This window comes from Uranotaenia lowii, chromosome 3 (assembly GCF_029784155.1).
Source record: "Uranotaenia lowii strain MFRU-FL chromosome 3, ASM2978415v1, whole genome shotgun sequence".
NCBI classification, from domain to species: domain Eukaryota; kingdom Metazoa; phylum Arthropoda; class Insecta; order Diptera; family Culicidae; genus Uranotaenia; species Uranotaenia lowii.
The window spans coordinates 83,641,388-83,662,972 of NC_073693.1; the positions used below are offsets into that span (position 1 = coordinate 83,641,388).

General features: G+C 36.5%; 2 protein-coding genes across 4 annotated transcripts in view; both read right to left on the reverse strand.

The window, feature by feature from the left end:
- LOC129757634 (diacylglycerol kinase 1) overlaps positions 1-20,399 on the reverse strand; it is a 459,105-nt gene extending 438,706 nt beyond the window's left edge. For all 3 annotated transcript variants that reach the window (XM_055754909.1, XM_055754905.1, XM_055754908.1), the window contains exon 1: positions 19,784-20,399. The gene's annotated coding sequence lies outside the window, so the exon portion shown is untranslated. The remainder of the gene's footprint in view (positions 1-19,783) is intronic.
- Positions 403-10,534, reverse strand: LOC129752343 (uncharacterized). The gene is made up of 4 exons (XM_055748132.1): positions 7,127-10,534; positions 6,740-7,050; positions 1,622-2,362; positions 403-1,027 (listed from the first exon to the last, which is right to left on the reverse strand). Exons 1-4 carry the CDS (start codon positions 10,532-10,534, stop codon positions 403-405), a joined length of 5,085 nt encoding a protein of 1,694 aa, XP_055604107.1.
- Positions 20,400-21,585: the final 1,186 nt, after the last annotated feature.

The following is a 21,585-nucleotide window of genomic DNA, read 5'->3' on the forward strand; positions in this document are numbered from 1 at the left end:
GAGCCTTGCTGGAGATTGGTGCTTGGTAGTATTTATGCTGACACGGACGAAATTGGACCTCGAAGAAGGGAAAGTGCTCTGCAAAAATAGACCCGGTAGACCCCTTCGAGTGAACATAAAGTGTTGGACAGGAACTCACCTGATCCAAACAATAATAGTGCCTTGAAAGGTTCAATTAAACTGGACCCGCCGGAAGTGTAGATAAGTGTTTTGGCCGTGTGATGACAATTTGTTTCTGTCGCTGATTGGTCAACGCCGGCACTGTTTTTAATTCTCCGGTGGTGATGCAATCGGCAACAGGAAACGAATTCTGCGTCGATGTGAAGTGTTGTGAAGGTGATGATGATAGCAGAAACGGAGAATGGTTGCAGGTGACGAGGAGCAACAAATTTTGTCTGCTGCTTATTGGTCAGCGGCGGGTGGTTTTTTAATTTCCTCCGACGATGACGCAATTGGCAAAAGGCAAACTTTCGCCACCGGACGGGTACAAGTGCCTTTTGGGGTCTGCAGAGTAACGACTCTTGTGATGCCATCAGTCCCTGGATGCAATTGGGTGATTCTGGCCGTTGGCCAGCGAATTTGTGGGATCCCATCCTCCTTGAGAAGGACGAGCTGGTTCTCCTTCAGTGTTACAGGTGAGTTTAACCACTTTGATCTTTGGGCTAATGATGACAAATATTCCAGGTGCCATCGACGCCAGATGTCCTGCAGCAGCTTTTGAGTTTGCTGCCACTTCCGAAGATAATTTGATGGGATGTCATTCAGGTTCTCATCTGGAACGGATTTCAAGGACGTACCCACCAGAAAATGCCCTGGAGTAAGCGGCTCGAAATCAGTCGGATCGTCGCTCATTGGAGTAATCGGGCGCGAATTGAGGCAGCACTCTATCTGGCACAATAAGGTATCCATATCGTCATAAGCCAATGGGCGATCACGGACGACTCGAAGGAAGTGCTTTTGGGCGGAATTAATTGCGGATTCCCATAATCCGCCGAAATGAGATGCTCGAGGTGGATTAAAATGCCATCTGATATTGCAATCGGAGCATTCGGTTGCAACTCCTTGTGAGCAGACTTGTAAACCATCGACATTTTCTCTGACAGTCGCACAGCCTGCTTTTATGAGTATCATTGTTCGTGCCATCAAACGAATGCGACCGAAACTTGCCGAACAGTCGACTACCATCAAACGAAACGACATTCATTCTTCTTTGTGTGATTGTCGAACGAAATTTCGTGTCTTGGTACACGAGAGGGATAATTTGATGGTCAAACGACCATCATTCCCGACAGTTTACGACATCGCCTATCTCTTTCACGCAGCAGAACGTACAAACTTAATAAGCAAATGCAATCTTTTCTATTCACTCCCTCCTGTTGAAAAAAAATTCGTCACTCTGCAGCGCCGGGTGATGTTTGGATGTGTTGGTCGAACAATGTGGAATGATTATCTTGATTATCTACGCAAGAGGGATGAAAGTCAAACGACTAACCACAAAAAAGATCAAAATTTCATTTGACATTTTTTTGCTCTCCGATCAAACGATTGCGCTCTCCACGATTGTCACGAACGATGTGGGGTGGTAGTCTCCGGAAAAATTCAAACGATGGTGACCACTTACAAGCCTGCTTGTGAGTGGTCGGACGAGCGAAGAAGTTTGCGCAATTCATTGCTGGCACCCAGAAAGTTTCTTCCGTTGTCGCTGTAGATGTCTGATGGTGGACCTCGGCGGGATACGAACCGGCGTAGAGCTTGGATGAATTTGGCTGTCGTCAAATCGAAAACGAGTTCGATATGAACAGCCTTCGTAGTGAAGCACACGAACACCGCTACAAATGCCTTGATTGGGGCTGCTCGACGATGTGGAGGTTTAAGCAGGATCGGGCCCCAATAATCGACACCGGAAATCGAAAAGGGTCGGGCGGCAGTTACGCGTTCCTTTGGTAGCTCTGCCATGAATTGTTCAACCAATTTAGGGCGAGCTCGGACGCAAATTATGCAGCGATGAACGATCGTTTTGGCCAGCTTTCTGGCCCCTGTGATCCAGTACCGCAATCGAAGGATTCCAAGCAGTAATTGAGGTGCTGCATGCAAATGCCTTTCATGAAAGCACTCCACCAGCAGGGCGGAGAACCGATGACTGTACGGAAGAAGAATTTGGTGCTTGGCGTCGTAATTTCGCGCTGATTTGTCGATTCGTCCTCCAACACGCATCAGGCGATCTGCATCCAGGAACGGAGTAAACCATCGGAGTTGGGACCTGATTGGAGCTGGCTTCGATGCTTGAAGAGCTGCTACGTGCTCGGAGAACTCTTGAGCTTGCACCCAGGCATGGAAAAAATCGGATCGAAGTACATTCAATCTGCAATCCGTGGTGAACTCATTCAGTTCTAACTGCCAATCGAAGCAATCGGGAAAGGAAAAAGTTCACACACCAGAATGAACACTAACGATTGCAATCCCGAATGCATGAACTTTGAATGGGGGTTTGGGTGAACGGAACGAAGCCCGAAACATTCGCCGCGTTCAATTGGATCGTTTTTTATTTTCACCACGACGTTCGTTGGATGAATTGATTCGCAAGTGAATGTCGAAACACATTCGCCAAACGATTGTATTTAAGATTGCATTCGCGAATGTTTCCGTAACCGGTAAAGGATTGCGCCGTGCGCCATCAGGTGCTTGTTTTTCGGCTTATTTTGTGCATGTTTTAGCCCCCGCGCTCGCTGATGGTTTGTTTTCTCATGATGTTATTTCAATTTATATTCGAATAAGAACATTCAGCATTTATGTAGTTGGTAAAAAAGTGAACTTTTGCGCATTGCGTGGATAAAAAACCGGACAAATGAAAGGGTTTAATTTCCACTCTTTTTCTCGAAGCGTGGAGGTTTGGTCTTTGTCCACTAGAACAATATTTTTGTTGAAATCTAAATTCAAATTTCTAAACCTCAATTCGAAATTTTAATTCATGAATTCTGAATTCTTACTTCTTAGTTCTCAATTCTTAATTTTTAATTCTAGGTTTTTAAATATAAATTCTTTATTCTAAATTCTATATTCTCAATTCTTAATTCTGAATTCTGAATTCCTAATTCTAAATTCTATATTTGTATTTTTAAATTCTAAATTCAAAGTTTTAAATTATAAAATCTATATTCTAAATTCTTACTTCTCAATTCTTGATTCCTTGATTCTAAATTCTTAATTCCAATATCTAGATTAATACTTCTTAATTCTTAATCTTACTTTCAAATTCTAAATTCAAATTCTAATTCTAAATTCTAACTTTCAAATTCTAAACTCCTAATTCTAAATTCTAAGTTCTAAGTTCTAAGTTCTAAGTTCTAAGTTCTAAATTCTAAGTTCTAAATTCTAAATTCTAAATTCTAAATTCTAAATGCTAAATTCTAAATTCTAAATTCTAAATTCTAAATTTTAAATTTTAAATTCTAAATTCTAAATTCTAAATTCTAAATTCTAAATTCTAAATTCTTAATTCTTAATTCTAAATTCTAAATTCCAAAATTCTAAATTCTAAATTCTCAATTCTAAATTCTAAATTCTAAATTCTAAATTCTAAATTCTAAATTCTAAATTCTAAATTCTAAATTCTAAATTCTAAATTCTAAATTCTAAATTCTAAATTCTAAATTCTAAATTCGAAATTCTAAATTCTAAATTCTAAATTCTAAATTCTAAATTCTAAATTCTAAATTCTAAATTCTAAATTCTAAATTCTAAATTCTAAATTCTAAATTCTAAATTCTAAATTCTAAATTCTAAATTCTAAATTCTAAATTCTAAATTCTAAATTCTAAATTCTAAATTCTAAATTCTAAATTCTAAATTCTAAATTCTGAATTCTCAATTCTTAATTCATAATTCTAAATTCTAAATTCAAAATTCTTAATTCTCAATTCTTAATTCTTAATTCTTAATCTTAATTCTAAATTCGAAATTCGAAATTCGAAATTCTAAATTCTTTATTCTAAATTCTAAGTTCTAAATTCTACATTCTAAATTCTAAATTCGTAATTCTAAAATCTAAAATCTTAATTCTATATTCTAAATTCTAAATTCTAAATTCTAAATTCTAAATTCTAAATTCTAAATTCTAAATTCTAAATTCTGAATTCTAAATTCTAAATTCTAAATTCTAAATTCTTAATTCTAAGTTCTTAATTCTTAATTCGAAATTCTAAATTCTTAATTCTAAATTCTTAATTCTAAATTCCAAATTCTTAATTTTTAATTCTTAATCTTAATTCGAAATGCGAAATTCTAAATTCCTAATTCTAATCTCTTAAATTCTAAATTCTTCATTCTTAATTCTTAATTCTAAATTCTAAGTTCTATATTCTGAATAATAAGTTCTAAATTTCAAATTCTAAATTCTAAATTCTTAATTCTATATTCTAAAATTCTCAATTCGAAATTCTAAATCAGATACTAAATGTTTAGTCTAAATTATCAATTCTTAATTCTAAACCTAAAAATCTAAATTCATAATTCCTAATTCTTAATTCTTTACTCTAAATTCTGAATTCTAAATATGAAATTGCGAATTTTTAATTTCAAATCCTTAATTCGAAATTTCAAATTCTTAATTCTCAACACTTATTCTATGTTCTTTATTCTAAACTCTTAATTCTTATTTCTTAATTCTTTTTAATTTAAATTCTTCACTTTTATTTTATGTTTTTTTATTCTAAATTCTTATTTCTGAATTCTATTAATCCGAAATTCCTTACTCTTTTTCTATGTTTTTAATTTTAAACTCATTATTCTAAATTTTCAAACCTTCATTTAAATAAATAATTATAAATTTTTATTTCTGAATTCTTTATGCTTAATTCTGATTTTGAAAAGTTTAAATCTTAAATCCTTATTCTTAATTCAAAATCTATAACTAAAAACTCTTTATTCTATCTTCTTATTCCATCCCTATAGATCTTCACTTCGAAGCTCTTAATTCTAAATTCTTTCTGTATTTAGAATCAAGAATTAAGATTTTAGAATTTTAATTAAGAATTAAGAAATGAATTATTTACTATGACAAATTGAAATTTTTAAATTGAAATATTTTAAATTTTGAAGTAATTAATTTTCAAATTTAATGTTAACATAAAAAATTAAGAATTGAAAAATTATGATGAGAAATTTTGAATTACAATGTAGAATAAACTATTTAGAATTCAAAAACTACAATTTCGAATTCACAATTCAAATTTAAAAATTAAGAATATAGTCTTGAGAATGTAGTGCTAAATATTTGGAATTTTGTGTTGAGAATTTAGAATTAGATTTAGATTCAGAATCTAAAATTTTGAATTGAGAATTTAGAATTGAGAATTTAAAATTTAGAATCAAGAACTTAGAATTGAGCATTTGAAATCAAGGATTTGGAATCGTGAATTTAGAATTAAGAATTTAGAATTTAGGATTAAGGATTTAGAATTCAGAATTTAGAATTTAGAGTTTAGAATTTAGAATTAAGAATTAAGAATTTAGAATTTAGAATTCAGAATTTAGAATTTAGAATTTAGAATTTAGAATTTAGAATTTAGAATTTAGAATTTAGAATTTAGAATTTAGAATTTAGAATTTAGAATTTAGAATTTAGAATTCAGAATTCAGAATTTAGAATTTAGAATTTAGAATTTAGAATTGAGAATTTAAAATTTAGAATTGAGAATTTAGAATTTAGAATTTAGAATTTAGAATTTAGAATTTAGAATACAGAATAAAGAATTTCGAATTGAGACTTTAGAGTTTAGAATTTAGAATTTATTATTTAGAATATAGAATTTAGAATTAAGAATTTAGAATTATTAAATTGTTAAAAAATTTAAATTTAGATTGAAGAATCTGTTTCTCAGTATGCAGTAACATTTATGAAACTATGGGATAAGTACAACTTCATTACGAACTTTGAAATTTCGCAACATTTTTTTAGCTTAATTTAGGAATAAAGCATTGTCCTTTTTCCTATTCAGGATGTTTGAACTAATCAAATTGTTAAATAGCTTTGCGATCTCAACATATTTTAATTATTATTTGGCAATATTGGTTACAAAAAGTGTCCCAGTAGACAAAGACTAAATCCCTTCGCTTCATAAGCAAGAGTGGGCATTTACAAACCTCCTCTTAGTCCATTTAGTTATTTAGGCAAAGTGCAAAAGTCAATTTTTTTCTAACTATATGCTGACTGTTTTCATTCGAACATAAAATAAAATAACATCATGAGAAAACAAACCATCAGCGAGCGCGGGGGCTAAAACACGCACAAAATTAGCCGAAAAACAAGCACCTGATGGCGCAATCCTTTACCGGTAACGGAAACATTCGCGAATGCAATCTTACAATCGTTTGGCGAATGTGTTTCGACATTCACTTGTGAATCAATTCATCCAACGAACGTCGTGGTGAAAATAAAAAACGATCCAATTGGACGCGGCGAATGTTTCGGGCTTTGTTTCGTTCATCCAAACGTATTCAAAGTTCATTCATTCGGATTGCCAATCCGACCAATCGGCGATCGTCTGTTCACGCTCGCATCGCTGATGCTACCATCGTAAACGGAGCGGAGATTGAGAATCATTAGCGTTCATGCTGGTGAATGAATTTTTCCATCCTTGCTTGCACCAATCGTATGAGAGCATTTTCGGCATCGCGAATTTCCGTCGCTGAGAGGAACGATCTTTTTCTTGCTTCTGCGCTTCGAGACTTGCGTGACAACCTGAGGCAGAATGCTGTGACGCGCAGCATGGTTTGGTACTTCGAGAATCGGCCAACGAAGGAATCGATGAAGGAACTGTCTGCTGAGGCGGTTAGGCCGACCTGTTTGGATGTGCGGAATTCTAGATGGGTCTCGAAGGAGGTGCTTGATGGCGATGTTAGCTGCAAAAAGTCATCGGACCGAAGCCAATTTGGTCCATTCCACCACAGTTTACAGGAGATCAGCGTTTTTGCGTCGATTCCTCGAGACAAATGGTCAGCAGGGTTCTCTTGACCAGCAACATGATTCCAGGAAGCGCCGACTGTTGCAAGCTGGATTTTTGAAACCCGATTGGCCACGAAAGTTGTCCAAACTGAGGGAGTTGCCTTCAGCCAGGCGAGCACGCACCGTGGTTGAGTCGACCCAGAAGAAGGTTTCGAACTTCTTTCCGAAGGTTGAGGAGATTTTTTGATACAATTGGGCAGCCTCGAGAGCCCCACAAAGTTCAAGCCGGGGAATGCTACGTTTTTTCAAAGGAGCGACTTTGGATTTGGCCGTGAGAAGGCCGACGGAAATAGAACCTGATGAGTCCTTTGAGCGGAAGTAGGCACAGGCCCCGTAGGCGTTTTCTGAAGCGTCAGAAAACAGGTGTAGCTGGATGGATTCAAATTCGGGAAGCACGACGCATCGTGGGATTCGAAGCTGATCAAGGACAGGTAATTGCGCATAGTAGTTTTGCCAATACGTGGTCAGAGATGGTGGTAGTGGTTGATCCCATCCCCATGGCTTGCCGTCGTCGGAGTTCAGACTCCACAGAGTCTGCATAAACATTTTCGCAGTAACGATGACAGGGCCTACCAACCCCAACGGATCAAATAGCTGAGCGATTTGTGAGAGGGCCAACCTTTTGCAGAGAACCGCGCCTTGTGAGTGTTCGGGTAGTTGAATTTGGAACCGGAAGTGATCCGACGCTGGTTCCCAGTGTAATCCCAATGTTTTGATGGTCTGATCAGCTGCGAGCTCGACTGATGAATGAAGCGCACGTCGTTCGGAAGGAATGCCATCAAGAACGGATTCGATGTTCGACGCAAATTTCCGGAATTCAAAACCACCTCGTCGGCACAATTGGTCAAGTTGATTCCGCACTTCCGCCAGTTCTTCAGGAGTCCTTCCGCTGGTAACCAGGTCGTCTACGTACACATCTCTCTTCAGAATCGCTGCGCCCAAAGGAAAATCCGCTTTTTCGTCGTCTGCCAGTTGTTGTAGGGTTCTGGTGGCCAGGAATGGTGCACTAGCTGTGCCGTAGGTGACTGTTTTCAGCTCAAACGTGCTGACAGGCTCGTCCGGTGAACTTCGCCAAAGAATCCGCTGGAGAGGAGTGTCTCGTTCGTCGACCAGGATTTGACGGTACATTTTTTGGATGTCAGCGATGAGCAAAACGGGATTGATTCTGGTTCTCAGGATGATTGAACGAAGGTCGTCTTGGATGACTGCCCCAACCATGAGCACGTCGTTGAGCGATTTGCCAGATCCTGACTTGCACGACGCGTCGAAGACGACTCGCACCTTGGTAGTCGAGCTATCTTCACGAATCACCGCATGATGAGGAAGGTAATACTGCTGGGTAGGTGGAGTAGAAGTGTCTACTCGCTGCATGTGCCCTAAGGTGACGTATTCGGCCATGAAGTCGTGATACTGAGCCTGTAGATTAGTGTCCCGTTGCAAGCGAGACTCAACCATCCGGAATCGACGTTGTGCGATGCTGCGATTGTCGCCTACGCTGGAAACAGGTTCCTTGAACGGCAATCGAACGATGTATCGACCTTCTGGGGTGCGTTGAAAGTTCTGCGAAAAGTGCTTTTCGCAGGCTGCTTCTTCCACCGACATACAAGGACCTGAATCTGCCTCTTCGATGATCCAGAATCGTTGCATGAGGCGATAAATATCTGCGACGGTTGCAAGATTGGCGATAACGGAGCTGGTAGCAGTAGAGTTGGTAACTTTCCCAGAAACAACCCATCCCAGAACAGAATTCACAAGAACAGGCAGTGAATCTCCAAGTGGAATTCTGCCAGGCGGTTTGAAAAGATCGAAGAATATTTCGGCACCAAGGACGATGTCGATAGGGTTGTTTTGGTAAAAGTTAGGATCTGCGAGCTGTATTTCTTTCGGAAGTTTCCAACTAGAAATGTCTAAAGTGGCGGATGGCAAACTTAGAGTGAGTTTTGGCAGTACCAGGAGCTCTACGATGGTTGAAAATCCGGTAACTCGAGAGTGAATGGTGGTGCGAAGCTTGGAGCGAGATTGAGTGGATGACTGACCAATTCCGGAGATTGACAGGTGAACTTTCGTGCGACGAACTTTGAGTTTTTGCGCAAATGACTCGGTGATGAAGTTGCATTCGCTACCCGAGTCGAGGAGCGCTCTGGCGAAGTGAGTATTACCGTAATCATCCGTCAGTTTGATCACGGCCGTTGCTAGAAGCACCTTGTTAGGGTGACCCTTCTTGGGAAGTTTCCCGACTGCTGCAGACAATGATGACACTTCTTCGCTAGTAAGGTTAGAATCTCTCGACGTATTCCCCTCGGCTCTCGGCTTGCTGGATTCACCCTGGCTGGTACCTGTGCTGCATAGTTGACTATGGTGGCGCCCTCGGCATTTTCGACAGCAGTTCTTGGATTGACAACTTCTCGATTGATGTCCCTTTCGTAGGCAGTTCCGACAGAGTTGTTGACGGCGTACTAGTTTGTCCTTGTCTTCGATGGTCATCTTGGCGAACGTCTGGCATAGATAAAGTGGATGGTGTTCAGAGCAGGCGAAACATTGGCGTGGTGAAACTTGAGTGGCTCCATTGCTGATGATTGCTGATCGATGAACCGGTTTTTTGGGTGCCGAAGACGAGGAAGTGTCCAGGTGAACGTTGCTCACACTCTGTAAAACGGTGACCCTTCGCTGAAGAAAGCTGACCAGATCTGGGAAGGTAGCTGCCTCATGAGTCGACGAAAATTCTTCCCAATCCCTTCGTGTAGTGGGGTCAAGACGAATACTGAGCATACGAATCAGCAACACGTCCCAAAACTCGGTTCGTTCTCCCAGCTGCTTCAAGATGCGGACATTAGCTTCGAATCGTTCCACCAGAGAATGAAGATCACTTGCAGATTCCCTTTTCAACGGAGCAAACTCAAAAAGGGAGTCGACATAGGCTTGCTTCAAACGTGCAGGATTTTGAAAGTGGTCAATCAGCAAGTTCCAAGCAACAGGGTAATTATTGGCGCTAATCGCAATCGTTTGTACCAGTTTCAACGCATCCCCCGCTAATGACGAACGTAAATAGTAAAATTTCTGGATATTGGACAACTCAGTCGACGAATGCACCAATGAAATGAATAGATCATGAAAATTCAACCAATTTTCGAGAGCGCCGTTAAAAACAGGAAGTTTTACATCTGGGAGCCGAATTTGCGAAGAAGTAGGGAAATGCGCACTGGAGTGACAAGATTGGGAGCTCTGAGGCGATGTACTTTTATTCACGGACAGCAAGAAACCCTTCACCCGGTAGTAGTCCGTCTCGAACTGGGCCCGCTGCTTTAGCTGATGTTCCATCACCTCATTGTCGTCAACATCAGCGGCTTCGAGTTCGGCTTGCGTTTTGCCGAAGTCCATCCACAACACGGCCAGGTTCTCTAGCCGAACGGGAACTTCCATCGACTGCGTTTCTTCGTCGAAGTTTTCAACGAAGACTTTGATCAGGTTAAACGACGTCTCTATACTACGAAGTCGCATTTTTAGCGACTTAATGCGCCGTTCCGATGCCATTATGCACGTGCGTTAATCTGCAATATAAATTCCCAGCGGAGCACAAAACGTACCAAAATAGAGTTGGTTGGAATATTAATTACCTTCTTGAGGCAATATTAATGCCTTGTACAATTGTAAATTTTGATTGCAGCTCACTCCACCAACGTCGAGATGATAAGGTTATCTTCCAAAGTGTAGAATAGTTCCGGACGCTCGGAGTTCGACGGGCATCCGGTTCGAAGGACCATGAACGGAAGTACCTTTATGATCGCCGTTGGTTTTCCTCCTCAATTAATTTCTTTTCCAGGTTCGTTGATGTCTTCTTTCTTTTTTTTCAGGTAGGTAAACAGGTAAGTATTCCTTTTTCAGCACCGGTAAGTATATTTCCACTATTTTTACTATTTACTTTTCACACCTTTATTTACAGCACTACATTTATTTATTAACTACTTTTATTCCTAACTTTAAAGCTATTTACAATTATAAACTTTCACAATTTTTCAACATTAATTTTGTTCATCTTCTGCTCTGCTGGGTCGGTTTGTTTATGTTTTTTACTCCTTGGCCGCCACTGTCGAAAAGAGAGGCCACGCGTTTTCCCACAGGGCCTTTTATACTCTAGGCCTGATGGAAAGAGCGGAAATTATTCTTATTTGTTTTCCTCGCAGCCCACTGCTGCTAACGCTCGTGGGCTGACAGCATGCCCCAGTGGTAAAACGTTGGAAATACACTGAAATGCTTCGCTTCCTCAGGACCAGAGAGCGCCACTATATTCGTGCAGATTTTTTTCCGTGTGCATCGAACAAGCAGTTTCCCCGCGAGTAAGGATCGAGAAACAGGGATGCGGTTCTGTAAGCAGCTCCACGTTTTTCAAATTTGGATCCGGAACGTCGAGGAAGAAAATAATAATGAGAATGTGACTCCCAATAAAATAAAATTGTGAGTTAAAAAAATTATTGTCGCAAAATAAAATAAGTTGAATAAATTATAGAAAGATTTTATTGATAATAAAAGATGATTAAATTCCATTATTGAGTTATATTAACGCAAAATAAAACAAAAAATCTAATTGGAAAGTTTTCTTCTTTTATTCAGTGATTTCATAACTTACATAACTCCGTCATATATGATGCTTCTTTTTATTTGAATCACATGTGATGTGATTTTACAAATTTTTTTCGTAGTGCGTAGAACAGAAGCAAACGAAGAATTCAGCAGAGTTTTTTCCTAAAAACTATTTGTGGAAATGTATTAGAAGTTTTAGAAGGAGAAGGATCCTAACCTAAAAGTATCAATTGAGACGAAAAATGTTTCTGTTGAAAACGCAGGTTTCAGTAGTGGAATAAACATAGTTAATCTTTATTTGCCAACTCAGTAAGGTCCTACACTCTACATCTACACCATAGATGAGCAACCTACAGACCGCGGGCAGGTTAGTTAATTGACACTTGCTGAAATCTTTCAAAGATTTAAACACTGCCCGGATCCTACCAGGATTTATTTACATCATTTGCTAAATTCAGAAAAAAAAACTCAAACTAAATTTTATAAGTATTAATTTTTGGGGGCTAAAGAATTATTTAGAGTTATTTTCATAAAAAGAAACCTCGAAACGATTTTGGATGCTTTAAATAGGAATTGAACGATCCAGATGTATTTCTTTAATCAGCTTTGCTTCATTTTGATCAGCTTGGCTCGGGTCAGCATCCGGGAATTTGGACTGGAAATGCCCAGTTTCTATAGTATTGAATACACTAATCACTAATCACTAATCGTACTTCCACGGCCAGAACTTAAGTCTGAGTCCCAAAGAATAATAAAAGTATGTTATTATCCTTCTTGTCTTTGATTATGTTTTTCATAATTTTAACATAAAAACATTAAAATGATCAAAAACATAAAATGGTTGGGCCTACCATGGAGCAGAGAACGCAGAGACATCTGGAACACAGGAACAGAAGAAACGTGGACCACCAGTACCATACGTTCCAAAAGGGCAATATCGTTGGGAGCATGCTAAGAAATTGCTCCTTGATGAGGAAACCAAGTGTTATGTTAATCAGCTACTCCTAGGACTATCCTCTAGCGGCTGGAAATGATTTATTTTGTACACAGAAATCACAAAACCTGAACAGAAGCATTTCGTAGCATTTTATGAATTAAATAAAAGTATTTGAAAATTTTAAGCTTTAGTTTTTCTTACTTGGATTGTTTTGGATTTCAGTGTACAATCATTTCTGGTCATCGACCAAGGATAAAGCGCCTTTACTCGCTCTTGAAAATAAAGAAGAGAAACAACAACATTAGTAGAACATAAAACCTTTCGAAGTCTGTTTAGAACTCGAAAGGTTTTTCAAAAATTTACCTCAATAGCAGAATTTTACTCACCTTGAAAGTTGTCCAGCAATAATAAGCATTCATATTTTTTTATGTAATTTTACTTTATAAAATTTTTAACTTTAGATCATTGTAATCTGTATGTATGTTTCTTTTTAAAAATTTAAAGTGGAATTGCCAGATACGATTAATAAAGTGATGTTAACGTGATTATAATTTAGAAAAATCTAAGTCTGGATTAATAACAAAAAAAAGACCTAACCGCACGAGAAAAAAATATTTAATATTAATAGAAATATAAAAAAAAACCGTAAAAATACAAAAGTAAATGAAAGAATACTTATCATTTAGCCATCATAAGGCATCAGCAGTTTTTTGGCGGTCCGCAAATCAAAATAAAATAAACTTTTTCTATCGTAGCATGCCAAGATCACCAGGGCTTTCGTCCGAATCGGAAAATCTACTTTCATCACACTTGCATGAAACGACAATCCATTATCCAATCACAATCGAATCACCAATTTGATTTTTTATGCTTGAAATTGATTGTAGCAGTTCTTCATTCAAATAGATTCTCCTGCTCGTAATTCAATCAACAATCGTTTAACACTAAATATTACAAACTCCAGCCACAGCACACAGTTCTTTAAGTAAAATAACTTCCCTCCCTGATGCCACGAACTTCCTTTTATTTGCTCAAACCACCTGCTCGCGGCAAATTTCGGTACACCCATAAGCCAGTTTGAAACTCATCCACTAGCCAATCCACAAGCCGGTTGAAAACACCTCCGCCAATCAGTGTTTCTATGCACAACTCGTTTATGACATTTTCAAACAACTTATCACAAAAACTATATTCAAAACAATCGAATAAATAGTCATTTTCACGGACCACGAGTAGTTCTCCAGGTTCTGCTTCTTTTAAAAACTGTTTTTCCATCCTTTCCGGCAAAAACATGTGAGTATATCAACACTGAATTCACTTAACACCTTTTTAGGTATATGAATTAAAATATTTTGGAAGTTAAACCGCATGAAAATTGATAATTTCCCCAGTTTCTATAGTATTGAATACGAATTTTAAACTTGAATTCCAATTCTTTTAAATTATGAATTTCAATTTGTAGTTTGATTATGAAACATGTAGTCCAAATCTAGCACATCTCTCACTAACAGAGCTGTTATGCTATTAACATTTGTTAAGGCACTCACACTACGCTTTGAATGAGATTCCAACATTTTATGACGGTTTCTTGCTAAATAATCGCAATTTTAAGTTATATTTTTCTCAACTTCATGAGCCCTGAATCAAAACGGGACAAGTTTGTTTTCTGGGATTTAAACACTAGGGCGTTATTCATTCCTCGAGTTAAAAAAAAATTGGACTAGCGTATACGTTAAACATGTAGATAATTTTAAAGCTTAGATTAAGCACAACAACTGGAGGTTCCTGTTTTCTCTTTAGAAACACGATAAAAATATCAAAAACAAAGAATTTTGTTATTTAAAGTGATTATTAAAAAACTTTATAAAGTTTGACTTCCGATGCCTGTCATTTATTTACTTCTACAGATTTGATTACCAAATTTTCAGGCTGCTTGTAACTGAATTTCCATGGAGTAAAAAACATTATTAAATAGGATTTAGCCTTTTTTGAAAAATCAATATTGTCCGGCCACAGTCAAGCTCCCAAATACGATGACTGTTGTAGGTGACGTAAGAAAGGGTAAGTAAATTTATTCAGGAAAACAAAATTATGATTATTAAAGATATACAACGGTGAGCAAATCATGGTTTTAGATGGAAAAGGTACACCCAGCATGGCAAAAACAGAACAAAGTTTCTTATGTATAATAATAAAGGGTGATACGGTCAAAGTTTTGTCAATATCAACTTGACGTATTTCTTTCAATTTTGCATTTATTCTGCCTATTATCAAGCGGAACCTGAAGAAGACCAAAAAAAACTGCTAAGGACGAGCAGCAGTTCAAGGCAAACTGGCTTTCTGCGGCAAAGAAGGTGAACAAGGTGGTTGTATAAACTCTGATGGCAGGGGTTAAGCTTAAGGCCCGGTTATTCGGATTTGGAAAAGCGAAAGCCAAACTGAATATTTTTCCTGAATTTTATATTAATTAAACTTGAAAAAGAAATTTAATTTGATTTTTTAAATAAACGATTGACACGCGTTTTCCCTTGACCAAGTTTTGACCGTTTCACCCTTTATGATGTCCAAGTAGGTTTTTGTTTTTTTTTTCTGATAAAACAATAACATACATAAGAACCTGCATATGTACATTTCAGAAAAATATATGTTCAAAGTTGCTTGTCAAAGAGCGAAGTGCATCTCTTAGCCACCGCCGACCGTGGGTTAGAGGATAACGTTCAAGTCTTTTAAACCAGCGGTCATAAGATCGAATCTCTGTCACGGCATACATTTTTATGCGCATTTGTAAGATACTAGCCAATAAATCCTTAAAAGATTTACGCCTTAGTGTTAATTGATTTAAGATTAAGATACAAAAAATCACGAAGTTTCACTGAGATTCTATATGCGTGTTTTCGTTGAAAAAAAGTATTTCTTGTTATCACTCTTTTGAAAGATAGGCCCTTTGTTCCTCTTGCCTTGAGTAAATAAACTACATACAAATTAGGCCCGCAGAGTCCTAAATTAAAAATGACCGATTTTGAGTAAAATAAATATAAGAAAGATGCCCAAAAACAACAACTTAAAAGCATGATCAACTTAAGACTTAAGTAGTTGATAGATGGCATGAGTTAGATGACACTTGAAAATACGATAAGTAGCTAGAAGAGCTGGTCGAACTGTTAAAAAACTGAATACAGTAAACACTAACGAATCCGGGGGTTTTCCGACGTATGAAATAAGATGATCCCAGAGTTAGTATTTTAATTTTCAGTTATTATGTTTTTTTTTTTGGCTAAAATGTGGACATTTTAGCTTTCAAGGCTTCTGGTAGTTTGTGTGAATACTAGCTATTTGATGAATTGAATTCCTTTTATCAAATGAAATCCAAGTGTTTTATATGGCAGAAAGCAGGAAATGAACTAAAATAAATTGAGCTCGAAAAAAGATTTAAAACGACACAGTTTCCTTAAAACTGAAATTGCCCATCTTGCTTCGTGAGGCAACCATGCCCTTCTTTCCCTACAAAGGTATCTCTTAAATGCCAATACATGAACAACAATAAACCAGTTGAAAATTATCCGCTAATTTCAAAACTACTTACTGTCTTTTTGAACATTGATCCCAAAATTAAAATTCACTTATATTCAAGGTTGCCAAAAACAATTCTGTGTTTTGACGAAAAAAAAAATTCTGACGTTCTGTGATTTAACCCAAAATTTCTGTGATGGATTTCTGTGATGCATTTTCCATTAATTTCATTCAAAAGTCATGTCAAATTGCGTCTTTTTACATTTTACTTAAGAAAAATCAATTAACATTTTTTTTTATTAACGTTACCAATTTTATCATAATTTTCCAATTCAAAGATAATAATTCAAAATCTATATTGACATAAAAAATTTAATTTTGGAAAAAAAACATCCTAAATTTGAAAATTCTGTGAAATCTGTGAATATTTCCAAAATTCTGGGTTCTGTGACACAGATTCTGTGATGAAAATTAGCTCCAAATTCTGTGAAATTATAGACTTTTCTGTGATTTCGGCAACCTTGTTTAAGCGTTTTACAGCTTGTTTGAAACAATGATGATTTACGTTTGTAACTGTAATTTGTAGTTATTTGAAAATTTCTCAACTTCAACGTGGTTGAAATTAAATTCTGTACATTTTTTTTTATTTACAGGCTGGTTCATCTCTGTTCTGGTCATTTATTAATTTTATTAATGTGGAAATATAAGGGATGGGAAACAGCAAGACGTTGGCTCAGGAAAATCACAATGTTTGAGGCTATCATGAGAAATTTATGGTTTGAAAATTTATCCACCAAAGCACATTGAAATATGTAAAGGGTGTTCAATAAGTTCAAATACACTTTTTAACTTATAGTTTTGGTAAACCAGTAGCATATACATAAAATATTTTTTAAGAGGTATATTGTACTATCATCAGACAAGCTATACCTGACGTTGAAGAGCTCATTTTCATTAAATGTTCATTTATTGATTGGTACACCAAAAGTACTGGTACAGGCAGAAAAAGAACTTTTTTACCAAAATGAACCTTTGACCTTAATTTTTATGATCATTGTCAAGAATAAACGAGTACCGAGTACCTTAACTTGTCTCATGTTAAATCTTATATTTTCGTATTTGGAATGAAACCACCAAAAAGCGATTGCGCGCCAGCTGATTTCTATCAAAATGGTTTAGGGTAGAATTATTCCACATCAAAAATAGAAGAAAAACTTAAAAAATATGCTTGTGTATCTTTGTATCAGGTTAACATTGCCATTGGCCATGAATGGTGCTTTTTGGTTTGATTTGAATCTTGTGTTTATTTTTATCAGGAATCTCAGATTTTTATAAAATAAGGATTGTATTCGAAAAAAATGCAACAATGTTTTGTGAATAACTTTTGTTCAAATTTTCACCGAAGCTTCCTGATAATGTTATGGTTACATTGCAAATTTTTGTGATGTGTTTATAATTGGTTTTCGAGACAGAGTCCAATACAATATTTTTTTCGAATTAAATTTTTGGGCAACACATGCGCCATCTATATAGTACATACTCTGAACCATTTTTTTTAATTCAAGGATATTTTTGATTACGTTTTCTGTTTCCTGAAGCTTGACCTTCCAAATATCTCAAAAATTTTTATTTGGTCGAAGTTACAACGAATTCATCCGATTGTTCTCCTTCGGCACAAAAACAACATATTTGACTTTTTATCACTCCATCAAAATTTTTGCGTAATGGCACGGTTTCAGATAAAAGTAAACAGAGTATCAACTTTTTGTTACCTATTGAAGTACTTTGCAAGGAAAACAGTCGCATTTGGAGGCTGTTCATTTATCCATTCATCGTGTCAATCGTTATGAAACACTGGTCACTAAGTGATTTGCAGTTTCCACAGATTGCCAATTGTAGAGAATAAGAGTACTAGCAAATATTATAACTTATAATCCGAGATAAGGTTTACTCGGAAATTACATTATGTTTAAACAATTGTAGGCTATCGATATTTTCAGTATTGGCTCCTCAACTATCATGTGCGTTGAGACAAGAAGAAATGAGAGAATGCCGAGTTAATTCTCTCCCATGTAAATGAAAAACCACTAATGAGTTCATTTTGCTGTCCATTACGAATTTTTCAACAATATCTCTCCACTAGCAGTCCAAATATTTTGTGCACAATTTGACCACCGTCTTTTATTTATTTTACCGGTTGGCAGTTTTTCGACCTTGTAGAAATAAAGTAAGGCCTGTTTATTAGTCAGCTAGTCGAACCAGTCAGATTTTTTTGATGTTTTCCTAAATTGATATTTTCGGATTCTGCTTGAAAAATCCTCTCACATGCCATAACTTCAAAAACCAATCATCTTCACTTTAATTTAAATTTAAGCTCACTATTGGATTTTCTAGGACTTCTTGTACGATTGTTTATGTTAACTTTGGTCAAATAGTTTATTTTCAGTTGTTTTTGGGTCTCCCAATGAGACTTTCCTGGATTTGTCTCGATCCTGCCAAAAAATTATATCAATGAACTTAAGTATTGGGCGATATCTCAAAAATCACTTGACAGATTGTACACAAACACATAACATTACAAGGAAGCTTAATTGAAAATTTCATCTATTTCTACCCATTCATTTAAAAGTTATTCACAAATCTATGTGTTGCATTTTTTTTTTCGAATACACTCCTTACTGGTCTTTGTAAGTTTACTGAGAGATTCGGGAAAACTGCCATAACTTTCGCTCTACCCCCAAATATTAATGATTTCCGGATAGATGAATTCTTGGTCATCCTAAAAATTAATGAATCGCTCAAATACAGCGAAGCTGTTAGAAGTTGTAGGCATTTAGAAAATTGTTTTTGTGGACTTACTGAAACATATAGGTATCTTTTTAAAATATTTAAAAACTTGAATAATTTGAACGCCAAACTAAAGGTTAAACGATTATTTATCAAACAGTTTTAGATGGTTAAAAAAAAAATCTCTAGCCCTTCAAGTCTATCTCTTCGATTAAATCGTTATATCGAACATTTTATCGATAATAAACAAATTCTGGAAACGTATTATGGCTCCATAAAATATCGTTAGCCTCTGTACATGGGATGAAATGTCAATAACAGAAGAATGTTGCGCAATATGAACTTTAAAAACTTCTAAAGCCTGTTATGATGGTTTAAGGTAAAATATCTTCAAAACAAATTTTGTGATTGGTCACTTTTTATTTTTTTTATTCTGACCATTTGATTTAAAGTTACATTAGATATTTGCATTCGAACTTATTTAACACCCAGTATGTTTGGGTATGTTTGATGAAAAAAAATCCAATCAAAACTTATTCATCTCAACAATTTTAGACCTGTAGTAATGGAGTGGCTTCGGTTCGATGTTTTATATGCCTCCAGCATGAGAGACCCATTAAAATACTCTTAAAAGTTTGCCTTCGCCTGTGAGCTTCAAATTGGCATGGGCTTCGGGAATTTACATACGAGACAGACATCTGTCTCCAAAAGGTAGTTAAACTTAAGAAATCGAAAAGCCGAAACTACTAAAGCAATAAACCTCCAGGGTGTGATATATATGTATAGATAATCCCTACACGTTAGTGGAGAAAAAAATCCATCTCATAAACTGCCAAAGAATGATTGTATCTCACAATCACGACATCTCTCAAAAACTCACATAATTGAAAACAAGTGAATATTGATCACTTCTGAACATTTTTTTCGCTCAGTATGAAAAAAAAATTAAAAGAACATGTTCCTCTTACCTGACAAACTCCGCAAGCTGCTAAATCTCAACACGCAACGGTGGCTAATAAATTGGATAATATTTCCGGCTGCCGAGAAGGCGCGAACTTGCTCCTTCTTCCAACCTTTCGATGTCCTGTCCTATTCTGGGTTGTTGTATCGTAAAATCATCCAACGCGGCGACGACCCCCACAAGTTAACGGCAAACCGAGGGGTTCTTCACTCCGTTTCTGATTCAACACTTCCGGGAAGGGCAGAAAATTATCCTCCCTCACCCACCCACACTCATCCCAAACCCCTCGGGCTCAACCAACCTTGAATTTCACTTTCTCACTTCTTCTAGCTTCAACTTCACTGTTTCCACCACCTGGCAGCTGCTGGTGCTGCTTCTTGGTTCAGGTTCTAAAAGTAGGTGAAACGCTGAAGTAAAACAAAAAATACCCCAGTCTAGTCCTTTAATGCTCTTCTGATAGGCGTTGGGTCAGTAGAAGAACGCACACACATACACACGACAAACCAAATTGCGTTATCCTGTGATGGTTCAACTTTGGTCTAGTATCTTAGAGAACACCACCTTCAAAGAACGATACTCGTTTGACGTTTCTAAACTTCAAATTTCCGACCGATCACGAAGAGTTTCCGCACGAGACTGACTGTGATGGACACGAGCGATTCTTCCAGCAGCGAACGTAAAATATCATATAATTTAATGGCTACCGCGGGCACTCATTCGGTAATGACGTCATTGGGAAAATGAGATCTCCAGCCCCATTCTCCGTCCATTCGGGTGATGGTGAGTGACCCGAAGTGGAGCACGCCACACCGAGAGTTACCCCAACACGAGACGAGAGATTTGTTTATCTCAACTCAAACTCGACTGTGTCTGTCTACAAATTGTAAACAACAAACGGTGGACCGGTTCGGGTTGGTCTTATCAGTGTGATAGAATAGGTAGGTATCCACGGACGGTATCCACTTTTGTAATCACTCGCTCTTTTTTCGGAGAGTTCCTTTGTTTTGTTTGAGTGTAGAGTATTGGAACGGGCTTTGTTGTGTGAGACTCCCATTATCTGTGTGGTTTCTGCGATATCGGAGGGGGGCTCACACTGAGCTGAAAGATAAAATTAGTGAATCAAAGTTAACAGAACTAAAAGTATGATTTTGATTTACTGTACATTTGGTTCAATTTTTAAACATATGATCTATGTGGTAGGGGAAATTATGTAAAGATAAAAGTCCATCAGGGCATATAACACAAGAAAACAGGGCCTCAGGAAGAAGCGACCAATGGGGGGGGGGAGGATTTGATGACAAAATTTTTCCTATGATATTTTTTCTTGAACAATACATGCATAAAGAAAAGGAACAAGTTAAGGTTCTATATAATTATTCAGGTTTGAGTTGTTTTACATTAAAAGTAGTTTATATTGAATCCTAACTTTCCAGAATAAGTCCTAGGAGTTACCAATTTCTATATGAAATTTTGAAAAAAATAAATCTTGAATCTTGAAGCATTGAAGGTTTCATTAAAAAAAATTGGGATTCACTGTACAAAGCTGATTCTTTTTAATTACTAAGATAACCATTTTTAGCATTGGTAAAAATTATCAATTTTTTATAAATGAAAGTGAGAGATTAAGCTCGCGGTTCAAATCAGATTTGTTATCTTGTAAATTCGATTAAAATTAAAAACTTTAGTTTTGAAACTTTGGATTTGAAGAATTTGCAACAAACATAATGTTAAAAAACAAACGAATAAAATATATTTCTAGGAGAATTTTCACTTGAAGATAAAGTTCTAGTTCTTTGAACATCAAAAATT